This window comes from Leucoraja erinacea, chromosome 18 (genome assembly GCF_028641065.1).
Source record: "Leucoraja erinacea ecotype New England chromosome 18, Leri_hhj_1, whole genome shotgun sequence".
Lineage (NCBI taxonomy): Eukaryota > Metazoa > Chordata > Chondrichthyes > Rajiformes > Rajidae > Leucoraja > Leucoraja erinaceus.
The window spans coordinates 31,433,924-31,453,795 of NC_073394.1; the positions used below are offsets into that span (position 1 = coordinate 31,433,924).

The window sequence follows — 19,872 nt, forward strand, 5'->3', positions numbered from 1 at the left end:
TAAAATTTAGATACCCCGAGAAATATGATTTAAAAAAAAAAAAAAGAACAGTAAAACAGTCTAGTGCAAATATGTCTGTGCTGGGTCGATGTGCGTGAATATAGTTCGGGGGGGGGCACGGCACTCAACAGGGCCGGTTCAGAGCAGCTATAGCTCTGGGGATGAAGCTGTTCCTGAGTCAGGAGGTGCGGGCGTCGAAGGCCTTGTAACGTCTGCCAGAAGGTAGGAGCTCGAACAGACTATTATAAGGGTGTGAGGAGTCTTTGTGGATGCTGACGGCCTTCCTGAGGCACCGTGTGTGGTAGATGCCCTCCAAGGCTGGTAGCTGTGTACCAATAATCTTCTGCGCTCTGTGGACGACGGGCTGAAGAGCTCTCCTCTCTGCCTCCATGCAGCTGAGATACCACACAGCGATGCCATGTGTTAGTATGCTCTCTGTGGTGCTGCGGTAGAAGGTTGTCAGCAGCTGTTGGGGCAGACCAGTCTTTTTCATTGTTCTTAGGAATAACAGTCGTTGCTGTGCCTTCTTGACCAGCGCAGCGGTGTCGGTGGACCATGTGAGGTCCTCCGAAATGTGTGTGCCCAGAAACCTAAAGCTGGACACTCTCCACATTGTCCCCGTTGATAGAGATTGGGTCGTGTTCCCCATTTTGTGCCCTCCTGAAGTCGATAATCAGCTCCTTGGTCTTGGAGGTGTTTAGGGACAAGTTTTTACGTGAGCACCAATCCGCCCAACTTGCCCGCACTGGCCAACATGTCCCAGCAACACTAGTCCCACCTGCCTGCGTTTGGTCCATATCCCTCCAAATTTGTCCTATCCATGTACCTCTAACTGTTTCTTAAACGTTGGGATAGTCCCAGCCTCAACTACCTCCTCTGGTAGTTTGTTCCACACACCCATCACCATTTGTGTGAAAAAGTTATCCCTCAGATTCCTATTAAATCTTTCTCCTTCACCTTGAACCTATGTCCTCTGGTCCTCGATTCCTCTATTCTGGGCAAGCGGTTCTATGCATCTGATTTATTCCTCTCATTGTAAGATCACCCCTCATCCTCCTGCACTCCAAGAAATAGGGAGACCCAGCCTACTCAACCTCTCCCTATAGCTCAGACCCTGGCAACATCCTCGTAAATCTTCTCTGAACCCTTTCAAGCTTGACAATATCTTTCCTATTACACTGAGGCCAGAACTGAACACAATACTCGAAATGTGGTCTCAACAACATCTTATACAACTGCAACATGACCTCCCAACTTTTATATTCAATACTCTGACTGATGAAGGCCAATGTGCCAAATGTCTATTTGACTATCCTTTCTACCTGCGACCATCTTTGCGGCAATTTTGATGAAAATCTTCGGAAGACACGGTCTACCAGTGACAATATATTCAGACAATGGGCCTCAGTTCATTTCTCAGAAGTTTGCTGACTATATGAAGAACACGTGTGTACCATCACAAAGTTATACCAAAGTAGCCTAAAGCTAATGGGAAAGTGGAATGTCAGAACCAATCTCCAGAGAAGAGGATAAGCATTGCCCAAGCAGAAAGCAAATATTTGAAGGAGATGCCTTTATCATATGTAGTAGCATATAGAGCTACACCACACAGCACAACAAGGAAGAGTCTGACAGAATTGTTGTTTGGAAGGAAATTCTGGACCAAGATACCATGGGTTAGTGACATGGTAAATGATCAAGAGGTGACAGATCAAGATGCTGAAAAGAAAGGGGCATCAAAGCTCCATGCAGATAGGAGATGCACGATCATCAGATGTGATGCCAGGATATGATGTACTAGTGAGGAGAGAAAGTCCAAGCAAAATGAACACACCCTTCTTTCTACAGCCATACACAGTGGCGTGCAGACAGTGACATCCAGGTCTCAGTCCAATCGCCAGAAGGAGTCAAATATGATCGAAACACATTGTATGTGAAAAAGTATTACCATTGTGATTGTCCAGAGACACTGCAAACTGAAGTTGAGACTGTGGGGGTTCAGACACAAGACTATAAAATTGAGAAGCCAAGAATGCACAAGTTTGAGGAGGAGACTATGTGAAACCAGAATCGAGATGATGAACTCGTTGAACAGGACATGACAGATCAGAATCCAGTTCCAGTGCAAACAGAGGCAGTGGTCATACCAAAACATCAGAGAAGGCAAAGCAATATGAGATGTATTGACATATGAAAATGATGTGTTATCAACGTAATGAATGCCATGTCGTAAAATGGTGAAATGTTCAGTTTACAATGCGATGATGCGGATATATATTTAGTTTGATAAGGGAGGGAAGAAGTCATGGTAACTGACATATTTAAATTCATCAGTTGTTACTATGAGTCAGAAAGGTCAGAGGACACATGTTGCGAGGATGTAAAGGAATGGCAGACAAATAAACCAAACCGATTATGTTCAGTGTCCTTGAAGCGTGTTTATTAAATTCGGATCAAGGCGAGGGTCTGACAATAATGAACCAATCCACGACCTCCAGAGACTCACTCAAACCCTCCACCATAGGATGCCTTCCTCCCTAAACTGAGGTGACTGGAGACGGGTTCCACTATAAGTGGACCTAAGTGGAGCATTTTTTTGTTAAACCCATCAATTTGCCTATTAAGTTGAATTGGTGTATGGCTTAATCCTGGGTCATCGCCAGCCCTTCTGAAAGTTGGGGACTGTATTAAGTTGCTTAAACTAATAATGTTGGGTGTCAGAGATTAAAGCAAGGAGCTAATAAAAAGGTAAATAGCAATATTTACAGGATAAATTCATTACTTTTGTAAACTTACAAAACAAATCTCATATTTGACCACCCTATATAAAACCAGCACATCCAGTGAACAAGCAAGTTCAAGGATTTGGAGTCAGTCTGAGAGTGGTTGACGTTTCAGCATTCCCATCTGTTGCCCATTTTGTGTGCATCTGCATCCTGAGGGTGCACCACCGCGCCTTGGATTTGTGTTGAATAGCATCTCACCATAAGGCGACTAGTGCTTGTTGTAGTGCCTCATCTTCGGAGAGCATAGGAAAGAATCTTTATAGTGGAACACACAGCTGTGTTACTCCAACATAGAATTAATCATGTGGGTAAGTGGTTAATTTAAAATATTTTTGCCCTGATAAACAGTCCATTGTTTTTGAGAATTAATTATAATATTTGAGACAATGAGCCAAACCTAAATGAACAGCAGTATATTGCAGGGATCTCGATTCCTTTCTGGTTAGCTGATTATTTGGGATGAAGAATTTGATTATTTTTTTTAGAATTCTCTGAGTTAATTAAAATGATACAGAGGTCACAACGTCCATTCTCTAGGCAATTCCAAATTTTGTAGGCAAGTCCAAGTTCCATAGACATTGACTTGCTCTCAGGGTGAAATCCACGACTGCTACAAACTGTGTGATTCACTAACGCCACTTCATAGCCATCAGGTTCATCTTTAATCTGTTACTTTGGTGGTATTTTTCCCATTCTTGATTAATTTGACTTTAAATCTTGCAAACCACCCATGAATTTTATTTCCCCATTTTATTTTCTATTCAAAGATTAGCAGATGGCAGGAGAAAAGAAAGCCACAATTGTGGATGTTTAGGTCATGATTCAGTGCTGCCCGGGTTAGAGATGCCAATTAAATGCTTTCTACTGTGTCTTCAAACTATTGAAACATCTCCTACTGGTGTTAAAAGTTGGTATCTTGCTACTGTCTATATTAAGGTGATACCTTTGAAGTTGCCACAAAGAGGCAGATTTGGTGTTCTAAGCCATGTCACTTTATCGAGATGGTATAGACTAATTTCCTGATATCTTGTATAAGATTTCCATTCACTAGTTTGCAATATTTTTCAATTAAGAGACTGATATTGCCAATGCAGTGAAGTTTGTTTTGGTCTCCATGTTTGGTTGAATTGAGTGTAAAGCATATTAATTGGTCCATTAATGTACTTTGTACTGGGCTTTGAGCAGTTCTGTGTTTGTTTCTCTTTCCCTGTTACTAGATACCTGAAGGTCACACTGGATAAGTATGTTGAGAGTGACTACTCAGTTGTATACTTTCATTATGGACTCACCGGTCAGAATAAACCTTCATTTGGCTGGTTGCTAGACGCCTACAGGGAGTTTGACAGAAAGTAAGTACACTAATACCTTGCAATGGTTTTTAGCATTTTGATGAACCTAGCACGATTGTAAATGTAACACAGAATACAAACGTTGGGTGTGGGAATGCTGCTGCACCATGCTTGGTAGATTCCTGCAGACGACCTATTTAAACTTAATCTGGCAAAATAACATTGTGCATATGATCAGTTTGCATCTTTCATACTTGTTATCCTAGGCTTCCTTCCCAGCCACGAGATGGGGACAGAGGTTTGAGCAGTTGGTGTGGAAGTACAAGTGAGATTTAATGGGGTTTGGAGGTGATGCCAATGAAAAAATGTGCTGTGAGCAATAATTACTCGTGCTGCTTTCATGTAGAAACATAGAAAATAGGTGCAGGAGTAGGCCATTCGGCCCTTCGAGCCAGTACTGCCATTCAATGTGATCATGGTTGATCATCCTAAATCAGTACCCTGTTCCTGCTTTCTCCCCATATCCCCTGATTTTGTTAGCCCTAAGAGCTATATCTGACTCTCTCTTGAAAACATTCAGTGAATTGACCACCACTGCCTTCTGTGGCAGTGAATTCCCCAGATTCACAACTCTCTGGGTGAAAACGTTTTTCCTCATCTCAGTCCTAAATGGCCTATCCCTTATTCTTAAACTGGGACCCCTGGTTCTGGACTCTCCCAACATTGGGAACATTTTTTCCTGCATCTAGCCTGTCGAATCCCTTAAGAATTTTATGTTTCTATAAGATTCCCTCTCATCCTCCTTCTAAATTCTAAATATAATGTTTGTGGTATAATGCAGTGTTTTAAGAAAATGGGTTTGGTGCAATTGACTGCTTCAGTTTATGTGAATGCTGATCAGCAAGTGTGAGGAAAAAGTTAAGCAGTCGGCTCATACTTTACATCTTTCTCCTCAATATAGAACAGGTCATTGTGCTTATGAAAGAAACAGCCGATATTTGGAATTGCTATGAGATATTTGCATTTGCTTGCTCAGGCAAAGCAGACTCTTTTAATGTTGCAGTCTAATGTGACAGTGCAGCATTCCCTTTGCACTTGTACACTTTGACATATTATTAAACTTATTCAAAACTTCATATTGGTTTCATTTTTATCTCTTCAAAATTATGTAAATAAACCAGATTCAAAAATGTGAAACAGACTTGACCTGCTCCACTGCTCAGTTGTAGAAGACTATGACTGAGGCAAACAATTTGGAAACTCAGCCTGTATTGCATTTGCTAGTTTCCATAAAATGGCAAATGATCTTGGTCACTGGATATAGGTCATGTTTTTTTTTTTTTAATTGTTTGTTGTGTGAAGTCCGAGGATTGAGGGGCATGTGGTCAACTTGGCATAGATGGCATTCATAGTCGTGAATGAGTCAGCGGGTAAGGTTTACCAAGTTTGTACTGGCCATCGGCACTCGTTAAATCTAATCCCAATTTGTTCTCCATATTCCTTTCAATCTCCAATTTCCACACTTGCCTGCCCACGTGACAATTTACAATGGCAATTTAACCGAGTAATTTGCATGGATTTGGGATGTTTACTTTAATTTAGCGATATAGCACGGAAAAAGATAATTCAGTCCACTGAATCTATGCCGACTATCGATCGCTCGTTCAAACTCGTTCTGTTATCTCACTGTTGCATCCACTCCCTGCACACTCGAGGCAAGTTACAGAGGCCAATTAACCTACAACATTTCCTGTGTGGGAGGAAACTGGGGAAAGCCTCGTGTTCACAGGGAGAATATGCAAATTCCCCATGGATAGCATCCAAGATCAGGATTGAACCTGGGTCACCGGAAGTCTGAGACAGCAGCACCACGAGCTGTGTTTTTACGCTGCAAGTTGATCGGGTTGGAATGCATTCTAGGAGTTGCAAAAGAAGCACCTTCAATTGCAGCATTCAATCAGGAGCTGGATAGACATCTGAAATGAAGGAATGTGCAAGGGTCTGGCAACAGGACAGAGGAATGGGATGAGCTGGATTGTCTTTAAATAGAGCTGATACCCTGAATGCTTTGCTTCCATGTTGTAATCATTCTATGATTTGCAAGGAAACTTGTACTTAGCCATAAAGTAAACCTCTCTACAATATGTATGTTATGATCTTAGCTGAGATGGCCCATGGGTCAAGGATCCTTGTGACAAGGCTCTCACATGAATAATCTTGTATCCCACATTTTTTAAGTTCCCTGAAGGTACATAGAAACATAGAAAATAGGTGCAGGAGTAGGCCATTCAACCATTCAATATGATCATGGCTGAACGTCCAAAATCAGTACCCTATATCCCTTGATTCCCTTAGCTCTAAGAGCTAAATCTAACTCTCTTGAAAATCTGGAGGATTTCACCAACCTGTTGCCTCTAAGCCCTGCCCATGCTGAACAATGACATAACTCTTTGTAGTTTTCCCAATTAGTTACCTTTCATTTTCAGCTCCCCGTAATTTCACATCACCATATTTCATACCATTGAAATTTCAACTTTGTTTCTCAAAACTTTCTTGTCCTTGACCTTGAGAAGAAGCACTGGTTGATTCATGATTAGTGCAATGAATACAGTGTCCCAATTAGTCTAAACCCAACACTCAAAGGGGCATCCTTAGTCCAGATCAACACATCTACAAGGTTCAAAGATAAGATAAGTTGTAATCGGCCTTGCCAGGAATTGTAAAGTGAAAATAATTGAAGGGGACTTTAATGGGCTTATAAAATAAAACGATGTTACCAGAAAAAGTCTGTGGATCCAAATGTAATAGAAATGAACTGCAGATGCTGGTTTATACCAAAGATAGACACAACATGCTGGAGTAACTTAACCGATCAGGCAGCATCTCTGGAGAAAATGGATCGGTGACGTTTTGTCTGCCGGATCTGCTGAGTTACTCCAGCAATATGTGTCTAGCTCTGGGTCCAAAGTTTGGTGTGCTTCATTGACCCCAACACATGGCGGATATGTAGCAAAATGTTGTTTAGTTCAGTAAACTCCACAGTATCCAAGTGTAAAATGAGGATGACTTTACACTTTACACCTGCATAAAACTTCATCAGTGTTATATATTAATCAGTATTTAATTTGTCTGCATAGGAAGCAGGATTAGATACTGATTATGATAAAGCACCAGGATGCATGCTGATATTTTTTTGTTTAGTGTTATGGTATAAATTATTAAATTGATGAATTGTTTTCTGTAGAATCAGAATCCTAAACAGAATAATTAGTGAATTAATTTTAGATGCCTCATTTTGCACACAGGTACAAGAAGAACATAAAAGCTCTCTACATTGTGCACCCCACCAAGTTCATTAAGGCAATCCTCGTCCTCTTCAAACCCATAATCAGGTAAAGGATACGATGGAAAATACAATGAAAATGTCATTCTTTGCTCCTTGCCAAATGGACTTTGTGGTCATGGTTGAGCATCCAAGCCATCATGAGGTCAGTACATTTAGGAAGGTGAAAAGCTGTGTTCCTCATGCAGAAAGGTAAATGTCTTGGATTGGACGGCTGCAATCAACCACCTTATTTCTTTCATGGCTGCAGATCCTGCCAGCAAACACAGATGTACATGCTCGTTCTGGCTCTCCATTCATGATCTCTTTTACCCACCATCTCCCAAATTCATCATTTCCCTATTCAAGCACAGCTTGTGTGTTGCAGGCACCTTGGGCGGAACCTCCCTCTCTCGTGCACATTCTCTTAGCCACACACGCATTTTCTCATTTTCCTCTTTACATCTTTATATATCGGCATCCTCTGCTCCCACATGCTTGTGTGTGTACTGATACATGAGTGTACATTGGTAGACATTGCACAGATAAGCATTCTGTCTGTAGGTTCATATGTTTGTGTGCTCACTTTTCTCAATGGTACATGTAATCCAGATCCATAAGAACACAAGAAACTAAGAGCAGAAGTAGGCCCCTCAGCTCCTCAATTCTATGTCATTGTGGTTGATTTACGCAAGCCTCAACTCTTCTTGTGTGCCAGTTCCACATAAAACATAATTTTTCTGTCTTTCAGATATTTTCAATGTCCACTTTAAATATATTGAGTGATCCAGCCTCCACCACCGCGCAGAGAATTCTGGACATTTACTGCCCTCTGTGAGGAGCCATTTCCACGCACCTCAGTTTTAAGTTTGTCCTGTCTCTCCCAATAGCAGAAGCATCTTGACATCTACCCCGTCAAGCTCATTCGTATCTTGTTTGTTTGTATAGGGTCACCAATCATCTTCCTAAACTCTAAGGAATTTAAAAACAAATCGTTTTGTCTCTGTGTAGACTGCATTCAAGAAAGGCCAAGGTTGCTGGTTGTATTTCCTGAACAGCATTATTGGGAGCTAATTTACATGGGGCATTTAGGCTTTTAGACAGCTAACTCCTTTTTTTTCTTTGTCTTCATTGAATAAGTGTGTCAGAGCTTGGAATGAAATAATGAACTCATGAGTGGAAAGATTTGGCAAACATTGCAGCTGTCTCATGTGCATTTCTGTTTCCATTTTTTTTTCTCCAATTCCTCTCCTGTTACAGCATGAAGTTTGGCAGGAAGATCTTGTACATGAATCATTTGGGCGAACTTGAACAGTTCCTGAAATGTGAGCGAATGGTGATCCCACCATGTGTAAAGAAGTAAGTTCATGTGAATCATACAGCCGATGTGAATATTCTGTTATTTATTTCCACGCCATTAAAGCTGGTCCAGGGTCATTTTGGCAGAGTTATTGGGATCATATCGTCATTCAACAGAGAGCCTAGTTTTTTTTTTTAGCCTTTAGTACGGGTTGATTAGTGCAGATGTCTGATTTTTGGGGAGAAGGCAGGAGAATTGGGTTAGGAAGAAGAGATGGATCACCCATGATTGAATGACGGCGTAGACTTGATGGTCCGAATGGCCTAATTCTACTATCACTTATGATCTTATGTTTATTAAATCTTTAATTCTATGTAACAAAAGGGAATCTGGTGTATAAATATATTATCCCAGGTTTGGCAGAGTTTATCACCGGTTACCCGTTTAACTGCCAAGCAAAAATGAGATTTGTGCACAAATGCAGAATCGCAAAGATGCAGTCAGCAAATTGCTTTTTTTTCTACACATGCTCCGATGTTGGATTCCTTGTTTTGAGCACAAAGCTGTGGGAATTCCCTGCTACTTAAGATAAGTAAGACTCCACCCGGGCACCTTAAGCTCTGTTATACTTGAAGTGAAAGGTCCAATCCATTCATTTTAAGATAGAAGGGACTGAGGTTTTTTCACCTGCATAAATAACCAAATTTTCAACCATTTTCAGAAGGAAATATTTTTTAAATTATGCTCAGGGAGTGTTCCTTAGCTACCTATTTAAAATAAATTTGAAGGCATGACTTGTTCTAGCCCCACCCCAGTGTGTGTTGCCTTGCCGCTGTGGACAAGCTTGGCAAATTCCCATGGTCAGCGGTGATTGTGAGAAGCTCCTGTTGAATGAAAGTCCAGGATCAGTGTGTGGACAGTGGTAATGGATTAGGCGACGATATTAATTCTGCCCAAGTAACTGTAGGTTGGGGTAATATAAGTCTTTTCACCAATGGCGATTGAATGGTTTTACAATGGCAAGGTTTCTTGAGGCACTCCAATTGAACTTTGTAGCTGAGTGCCGAATGCTGATGTCGGCAACGTTAAAAGAGTTTAAAAATTAGTAGAACCATTTTTAAAGCAGGAAGAGAAGTAGGGGATCGGAGATCGAGGAAGTGATTCCATGGTTATGTGCCATGGCAGCAGAAAAGACAAACGTTAATGATGAAGTGGTGTAAATTGGGGATTACAGGCATAGAAACATAGAAAATAGGTGCAGGAGTAGGTCATTCGGGCCTGCACCGCCATTCAATACAATCATGGCTGATCATCCAACTCAGTATCCTGTACCAGCCTTCTCCCCAGAGAATTCCAGAGATGAGAATTCCAGAGATCAAACACATATTTGATGTTTTAGAAGACTATGGGGAGAGGGTGACGGAGATTGGAGAAATGGAGGTTGAAATACCAGATGTTCAAAAACATTTAATCTGAGGCATTGCTTAACCGAACCGTGTAGTTGAGTAAGCACAGAATAATAGATGAATGGGGCTTGGTGTTCCGTGACACAGGCGCAGATGATATTGCAAAGTAGACGTGTGCCAGGGACAATCCAAAATAACCAAAACTTGAGGTAACAAACATGGTGGAAAATTTGGCAAGCGTTCCAAAGACCTATAGGTTTGTATGCTAAATTGACTTGGTATAATTGTAAATTGTCCCTAGTGTGTAGGATAATATTGATATATGGGGATCGCTGGTTGGCGTGGGCTTGGTGGGCCGAATTCTCGGCTGTATCCGAGCTCCATCTCTAAACCAAACTAAAGATGAGCTAAGCTGTATGATGTTGCGGGAGATACAAATAGTGGGTTTTGGTGATAGCCTGATTTTGTGATCTAAGGCCAATGGTCTAGTTCATATTTTAATTGAGTTAAAGAAAAGCCTAAGAATTCAATGGGGACTAAAGGCATGGGGGTTTCTTTACTGCCAGTCCATAATGTTTGACAAACAGTTTGGAAGTGCTGAGATGTGGCGTGCATGTTGTCTACAGGTGGGAATTGCCTGGGGGGCTTAAGTAAATGAGAAATAGGATACTAAGAAAGAAAATTAAGGTTTAGTTTAGAGATACAATGTGGAAACAGTTGCTTCAGTCCACCATCCATGCTGACTAACGATGACAATACACTAGTACTATCCTACACTCTAAGGACAATTTACAGAAGCTATTTAACCTTTTCCAATCCGTCCCGACGCCGGAGTTTCCATCATCCTGACGCGAGGGCTTCGGGCATCGGACCGTCAGCAGCGGCGACTGCTTAGGGATCAAAGGCCCTGATCATCACGGGTGAACAAAGGATAAAGATAACTGAACTTTGTCTTCCATCACAGTGAGGAATGTGGATTCCACTGTGGATGTCTATGTTAAATTGTGTTAAATGGTATTGTTGCTTTTCACTTAGTATGGCTGTATGGTAACTCAAATCTCACTGTACCTTAGTTGGTTAAGTGACAGTAAACGCAAACTTGAACTTGAAACCTGCACGTCATTGGAATATGGGAGGAGACTGGAGCACCCGGAGAAGACCCATGCGGTCATAGGGAGAACGTGCAAATTCCATACAAACAGCATCCATAGTCAGAATCGAACCCAGGTCTCTGGCGTTGAAAGGCAGCAATTCTACCGCTGCACCACTGTGACACCCACATGTGAGGGAAGGGGCTGGTTAGGTTAGGATGGAACCAAGCAAGCACAGTCCCAGCTAGAAGAGGAGCGGAGTTGGAGACGATAACATGGTTGATTAATTCAGTTCAGTTTAGTTTATTGTCACATGTACTGAAGTACAATGAAAAGCTTTCGTTATTTTCTTTCTGTACTCTGGCAGTAGAGGAAAGCTGGTTGGAGGGATGCAAACAAGGATGTCAGGTAGGATGTACATGAATTTATGCAACTGCAACATATTCAAAGACTTGGAAGAGGGGATGGCTGATGATGAGGTGGGAGTTGGCAAATGAGGGTTTTTTTTTTAAGGATGAGATTAATAGCAGCAGATTTGAAGGATGGGTACAAAACTCTAAAAATTAAGATTCGTCAAACATGGGACCTGGAAGAGACAATAGGTTAGCGGTTTTTGGGATGAGGGTAATATAATTTAGAATAGGAGATAGTTTAGGTTTATTACTGTCACATGTACCAAGTATGGTGAAAAACATTATTTTAGATCATACTAAGATCAGATCAAATCAGATAATACTATATGTAAATACTATCAAACCAAATTCAAATAAAATAGGTAGAACAAAGGAGAAGATACCGAGTGCAGAATATAGCATTGTTGCCCACCAGGTTCATAGACAAAGTCCAATATCCAAATGAGTAAAGGTGAATCAGCCATTACCCTAGCTTACAGAAGCCTGACAACAGAGAGGAGGAAGCTGTTCCTGGGTCTGATGCAGTGTGCTTTCAAACTTCTGCATCTTCTGCCTGAAGGGAGGGGAAGAAGCATAAATGATTGGGATGGGACAAGTCTTTGATTATGTTGGCTGCTTTTCCAGGGCAGTGTTGAGTGTAGATAGAGTCAATGGTAGGGAGTCTGGTCTGTGTGATGGACTGGGCTACATCTACAACTCCCTGCAATTTCTTGTGGTCTTGGGCAGAGCTGTAATGCAACCTGACAGGATGCGTCTTTGGTGCATCTGTAGAAGTGTGTAAGAGTCATTGGAGAAGTGCCAAATTTCCTCAGTCTCCTGAGGAAGTAGAGGCATTGATTTGTAGCCTTAGCTGCTGACTCATGGAAGGATGGCCTTCGAGAAAGCAAGAGTTCGAGATAGATGTGTCCCATTCTAGTTGTAGGCCTTTTGCCCTGTATCCTTACTCCATGCTAAATTACACCGCATAGCTACGTGTTGAGATTTGGAAATACCTTTTAGTTCTTTTTCCTTTTCTGTTTGATCTCCCATATTTTGAAACTCGCCCTTTTTTCCCGGGATAGCTGAACTGTCATATGTTGAAAGAATGGAGCAAATGGGCTTGTATACACTGAAATTTAGGATGAGAGGGTATCTTATTGAAACATAAGATTATTAAGGGATTGGACATGCTAGAGGCAGGAAACATGTTCCCGATGTTGGGGGAGAGCAGAACCAGGGGCCACAGTTTAAGAATAAGGATTAGGCCATTTAGAACAGAGATGAGGAAAAACCTTTTCACCCAGAGAGTTGTGAATCTGTGGAATTCTCTGCCTCAGGAGGCAATAGAGGCCGATTCTCTGGATACTTTCAAGAGAGTTAGATAGAGCTCTTAAGATAGCGGAGTCAAGGGATACGGGGAGAAGGCAGGAACGGGGTACTGATTGTGGATGATCAGCCATGATCACAGTGAATGGCGGTGCTGGCTTGAATGGCCTACTCCTACACCTTTTGTCTGTTGATCAGTCATCCTATTTGAATAAATGTCAAAAAGCATCCGAGGCCTTGAAGTGATGTGGAAAATACTGAGAGCGCATATTTGTCTAATTATTCGTACTGAGACTTCATTACTGTATAGCTCCGTTTGATAGTCACATTGCCCTTACCCACTTCTATTTTGATTCTTTACTTTAGATATGATGACACTATCAGTGCATCTCAGAAGTGTGTCCCACCAGTACAAATCAAGCAGCTGCCTCACCAACAGTTCGGTATTAGTCTTCGAGCGTAAGTACTTACTGTAGACTTCTTTGCTTTTGTTATTTGTTACCTAATAGTAATGACATTTTGTGCTTTGGTGCATCCTGTTTCCATTGATTATCCTTGATGTTTCTACAACTTTTCCACAAGTGGCAAATTAAATTGATTGTACATGATTTGGAATGGCACACACCTGTCTATATATGGTCCTGCAGTTGACAGTGCAGTACCATATCTCAGTTCCTCTGTGGAGATGGGAGAGACTTCCAGAAGGACAACTATATCAGCAACACTCCACCAATCAGGCCTTTATGGTAGAGTGGCCAGACGAAAGCCACTCCTCAGTAAAAGGCACATGATGGCCCGCTTGGAGTTTGCCAAAGGGCACCTAAACAAGATTCTCTGGTCTGATGAAACCAAGATTGAACTCTTTGGCCTGAATGCCAAGCGTCACGTCTGGAGGAATCCAGGCACTGCTCATCAGCTGGCCAATACCATACCTACTGTGAAGCATGGTGGTGGCAGCATCATGCTGTGGCGATGCTTTTCAGTGGCAGGAACTGGGAGACTAGTCAGGATTGAGAGAAAGATGAACGGAGCAAAGTACGGAGAGATCCTTGATGAAATCCTGCTCCAGAGTGTTCAGGACCTCAGACTGGGGTGGAGGTTTACCTTCCAACAGAACAACAACCCTAAGCACAAAGCCAAGACAACGCAGGAGTGGCTTTGTGACAAGTCTGTGAATGTCCTTGAGTGACCCAGCCAGAGCCCGGACTTGAACCCGTTCGAATATCTCTGGAGGGACCTGAAAATAGCTGTGCATCGACACTCCCCATCCAACCTGACAGAGCTTGAGAGGATCTGCAGAGAAGAATGGGAGAAATTACCCAAATACAGATGTGCCAAGCTTGTAGCGTCATACCCAAGACTAGAGGCTGTAATCGCTGCCAAAGATGCCTCAACAAAGTACTGAGTGAAGGGTCTGAATAGTTATGTAAATGTGATATTTCAGTTATTTATTTTTAATTACTTTGCAAAAATTTCTAAACACCTGTTTTCGCTTTTTTATTATGGAGTATTGTGTATAGATTGATGATAAAAAAAAAATAATTTAATCCATTTTAGAATAAGGCTGTAACGTAACAAAATGTGGAATAAGTGAAGGGGTCTGAATACTTTCTGAATGCACTGTATATATCCAATATTTAGTTACTGATTTTGACTTTTTTAATTCAGGCTCAGAAAATGCGACCCTGCAAACAAGGCCATCCCACAAGTATTAGAGGAGACAGTCGATTACATCAAGCAGCACGGTAAGTGAACTGTGCTGAAGTCCAGAGGGAATCAACCATGGACTTAACCCCAAAATCCTTTCTTTCCTTCCTCTCTAGTAAATGTTTGATTCCTTAATAGGATGCAGTGCCTCGGCCACAGAGGCTCAGGGAAGGCACACAATATTATTGATAACTTTTTCTCCAACAATTTCCTAATAAAGTAAATGGAATTCTAATAAACATAAATGGAATTCCAATAAACAACTCCTGGACACATTTTATCGTATAACACTGTAAAAAGTACTTGCTGGTATTGTTGCCTGGTGGAAAGTCAGACCTGGAAGTGATTGTGTTGTTTGCATGTGATGACATTTTATTTGCCTACCCTCAGGTCTAAACAAAGAAGGGATATTCCGTAGGTCGGCTAATGTGTGCTATGTGAGGGAAGTGCTGGATAAGTACAATAATGGTGAGTGAGTCACCCTTGTTAATTACACGGCATAACTCTGGTTTACACATGTTTATCAGCCAACCCCCCCCCCCCAACAGCTGTGTCTCCACCTTCACCCTTCCCTCCTCCCTGCCTGGGTCCACCAACCTTGTTTTTCGCTGCCTCTATCTGTCATCCACCTGCCTTCATCTCCCCTCCAACCCTCCCCCTCCTCTGCCTGACTCCATCTTCCAATGACCCTTCACCTCCTTGGTGCCCCAATTAGCCACTGGCCCTGTCTCATCACTTCCCCTCTCTTTATACTGGCTATTTCCCCCACCTCCCCTTCCACTTCTATCCTGATACAGTTTCAATCCACAGGACTGACATCTCCTTTGCTCCCGTGAATGCTGCTCGACCTGCTGTTCCTCTAGAAGATTGTTTGTCATTCTGCTTTCAAAGTGTCTCTTCGCATGAAAGGGTGTCCAGCCTTTTATTCCCACTTGCCTTTCTCTCATCTGTTTGAATGTCACTTGGAATGACCTTTTTTTTCTCCTTAAGAGTTATAGAAACATAGAAAATAGGTGCAGGAGTAGGTCATTCACCTCTTTGAGCCAGCACCGCCATTCAATATGATCATGGCTGATCATCCGAATCAGTACCCTGTTCCTGTTTTCTCCCCATATCCCTTGATTCCGTTAGCCCTAAGAGCTAAATCGAACTCTCTTGAATATATCCAGTGAATTTGCCTCCACTGCCTTCTGTGGCAGAGAATCCACAGATTTACAACTCTCTGGGTGAAAATGTTTTTCCTCATCTCAGTCATAAATGGCCTACCCCTTATTCTTAAACTGTGACTCCTGGTTCTGGACTCCCCCAACATGTGGAACATTTTTCCTGCATCTAGCCTGTCCAACCCTTTAAGAATTTTATATGTTTCCATAAGATCCCATATAAGTTCCACGTATCCACCACCTCAGGTTCTAATTAAATCTTTCCCTTCTCACCTTAAACTTGTGCTCCAGTTCTTGATTGTTCCCGACCCTGCGAAAAAGATTCTGTGCATTCATCCTATCTATTTCCGTCACGATTTTGTACACCTCCATAGGATCACCCCCCCCCCCCCCCAGCATCCTGTGCTCAAACTTATATATAGACCTACCCTGTCCAACCACTCCCTCGAGCTCAAGCCCCGAGGTCCTGGCAATGCCTTTGTAAATCTTCTCTGCATTCTTTGCAGCTTAATGGTATCCTTCCAATAGCAGTGCCACCAAAACTAAACCCCAAGTGTGGTCTAGCCAACATTTTGTACAACTGTGACAATGTCCCAACTTCCATAATCAATTCCCTGACTAAGCCAGCATGACAGAACCCTTCTTGTCCACCCTGTCTACAGGCGATGTCACTTTCAGGAAATAATGTACTATATTTCCAATTGTTTTGAGGTAATTTGGAGGATGATTTGAAGGGAGGTGATTTTTTTCATCCAGAGAATGACATGGGATCCAAATCAGGAAAGGGGGTCTGATTTGGAATTTGTTGCCTAAGAATGGTTCTTTGATATTTGGATATGCCCTTTACACGTGTAACCAATGAGGCAATGAATTTGGGGCAGATTGGTTTGTCTTGAATATTGAAAACCCCAGATGCTGGAAATCTGAAAGAAAAGCAAAATGCTGAAAGTACGCAGCAGGGCAGGCTACGTGTGGAAGAGGAACAGAGGTATAACTTCTGGTCATAGGCCCCTCATCAGACTATGGGGTGGATTTATGAACTTCTATTTCAGTGAAATAGTTGACCCACCGCTGAAATCTGTGCAGTGCCTCAGTGCATTAGCAGAAATATATATTATGACAGGTTTCTTTAACTAGAAGACATGGTGTGACTGGACAAATAACTCAGTCCTTGAACACAGTAGATTATTTATTGGAAATTCTTCCAAAACGAGGGGCATTGATCCGGCCATATTGTGAAAGGGGCAGTAGTGCGAAGTGAATGCACATTATGAACCTGCTAGTTGGTCTCTTGGTTGGAGAAGACAAAAACACTGAAATAGATTTCCTATCGGTTTCAAAATTGGAAGCAATAGAACTTTTATGTAACTGTTTTCCGTAGGTATCTGATTCTGACTTTAATAACAAACCATACATGAGGAATTGAAAGGGGAGATTTATTTGGATATATGCTGTGCTATGTTGGAGTGTTCAGTGTAAACAAACCTCATTCAAAAAGGATTGCTCAGTACCTAGACTAATAGCACTAAATGGATTAGCTCAGATGTTATCTCCGTATGAAGTGGACACATGCAGTTCATTATAACATGCTATTGCTTTGTTTCTTGTCAAACAAACATAGTTTTATTATCAAAAGTAGGAGAATAAATCATACATTCATTTTGCAAAGTGTGAAGCTACCTATTTTTTTTTTTGAATGCTTGAATTGAATGCCAAAATTGTAGGAGTAAATTTCTCACCTGTATTAGCTACATGCTGAGCTCTTTACCCGCAGGAAGCAGGCAGAAGCTGCCGGTGGCTTGCATAAACATCAAGTTTATCTGTTTCATCTTCTCATGCTACGAGGAATGGTTTGCACCCTTCAAAATGGCATCTGGTATTATTGCATTATAAAATTCCAAATATACAAACAAGCACCGTCTTGCATTGTTACTTCTTGCAGTAATGCCTCAACAGTCTTTTACATGGAAATTTTAACTCGGAAACAATTCATTTGGATTTGCTTCCCCCCCCCCCCCCCTCCACTTCACTTCAGTAGTAGTTCTGATCCCATGTACCCATCCTTTTATATATCTATTTTATCTTCAATTATTCACTTATGTTGTGTGGTGCACATGGTGCCTGTACTTTTGTATTTAATTGTGAAATAAAAAAATTTGTACTACTAACTACTAATTTTCTATAACTCTTCGCAACCAGTCAGTGTCAATGCCTTTCTACTTGCTATTTGTTTTATGCAGCTATTCATGAACTTGCACTTACCCTCAAGTCATTGCAAATAAAATCCTGCAAAGTATTGCAAGCATGATATTCAGCATGAGAAGATAATAAAGGAACTAGTAATTCGACCAGCATAAGGTTTATGAATAGCTGTGCTCCCTTTCTGTGTCTTGAACAGCGACAGGAAATAATGCTGCATGTAGTGTAGTCCACTCTCCACACCTGGACAGGCTATGAGTGAAAGTGCAGTCATTTCAGGCTGATACACAGGACACAGAAGCAAGAATAAGCCTTCTCAAGACTGTCCCGCCATTCAATATCATCGTGGCTGATCTCCGCTGGTCTCAACTCTTCTGTGTCAGTTCCTCGATCTTTCAAACCTTTGTCTGTCTCCATCCTAAATATATCCAATGATCTACCCTCCACTATCCACAGAGGAAGAGAATTCCAGATATTCACTGCCCCCTGAGAGAAGACATTTTGACGCACCTCCATTCTAAATGACTGATCCCTTAGTTTGTGGTTATGTCACCTTGGTCATGACTCTCTCATTAATAGAAGTTGGGTGTCTGTCAATAGACACTAGTTGCTCCAGGCGATAAGAATTGCTGAGTAAAGTATAGCTGTGGTTTAGGATGGAGATCTGTGCTGTGGACTTTGGAGATGAGGTTAGAGGGTGAGAAATGAACTTCCTCATGACTATAGTTTGCTGACTGTTCGGATTGTCTGTTGCTGACCGGTCTAGGTTTTAATTCCTTTTTAAAGCTAAAACATTTACCCTGTTTGTGAGTTCCGTTGTAATCATTTTGAAGAGGTCGAAATTGTGCCAAAGAAGTGAGATGGATGATTCCAAGTGTAATGATGAGTGGCAAACAGACATTGTATATGTGCTCTAGCTTTCTAATATAGTGTGTACATGAAGACAACAGAAGCTGGAATGAAGTTGTGACGATACAGTGGTGACCACCATGTAATTCCCTGCAACATACAGAACTGATCAAAGCAAGCAGGTTACCCCAGTTCCAGCTAGATTTTGTAAAGGTGTTCTATGATATTTAATTTTCTTTAATATATCATTGTTCTTATTGAGAGCTACTCACCCAATGCAGTGTGAATTGTAATTGATGAGGGGGAGGGGGTGTCACTTTCCTCATGTGTGTTGGCTTGAGTTGATTATCTGCTCATTTATTGCTAGCTGTTTAGTCAGCAATATGTTTCTGTACAAATACTTGCCTAAACTGTGACCTCCTTGCAGGTGTTCCTGTGGATTATGCAGCCTATGGTGATGTGCACTTGGCAGCAGTTATGCTGAAGACTTTTCTTCGTGAATTACCTGAACCTCTGCTGACCTATGAGCTGTATGACCAAGTGGTTTCATTTGGGGGTAAGTTGCATTCTTCAGTCAACATTTGGGATGGGGTTCTTTAATACACCTTGCTCCTATTTGAATTAGAATTTCACAAAATCTTCATTGTCTTGCAAAGTCTGATAAACTTCCATTTAAAGGATTCCCAATTGTAATCACAACAATGGAAAGAATTACATTGGACTCTGGTTAGATTTAATTTCAGAGATTGCTCCTGATTTAATCTTTGTTCAACTGATGAAGCAACATCACGACCAACAGATTGTCACCGGGTGATCCATAGTTTTGTCCTTGTTCCCTCCCTCTGAAAACACCTCCATTACACCTTCTGGAAGTGAAGAAAAGTTAGAAGTTTTTGAAATATAATGCTCCAAATTACCTTTCTGTGGTCAGCATCAGCAAACGTCTCTAAAGCCCCAGCTAAGTGAATTTTCATACTGCCATTGGGAATACAGTTATGGCCTTGATTTGGCTGTTTGTATCCAGTACCATTACAGCAATTGG

At 41.6% G+C, this 19,872-nt stretch overlaps 1 protein-coding gene across 2 annotated transcripts in view; it reads left to right on the top strand.

Moving 5' to 3' along the window:
• Positions 1–19,872, top strand: part of arhgap1 (Rho GTPase activating protein 1) — a 37,519-nt gene that overhangs the window by 14,430 nt on the left and 3,217 nt on the right. For both annotated transcript variants that reach the window (XM_055649734.1, XM_055649735.1), the window contains exons 5-11: positions 4,004–4,135; positions 7,381–7,467; positions 8,658–8,756; positions 13,279–13,371; positions 14,581–14,657; positions 15,010–15,087; positions 19,258–19,386. In XM_055649734.1, coding sequence (XP_055505709.1) covers positions 4,004–4,135; positions 7,381–7,467; positions 8,658–8,756; positions 13,279–13,371; positions 14,581–14,657; positions 15,010–15,087; positions 19,258–19,386 — 695 coding nt within the window. The remainder of the gene's footprint in view (positions 1–4,003; positions 4,136–7,380; positions 7,468–8,657; positions 8,757–13,278; positions 13,372–14,580; positions 14,658–15,009; positions 15,088–19,257; positions 19,387–19,872) is intronic.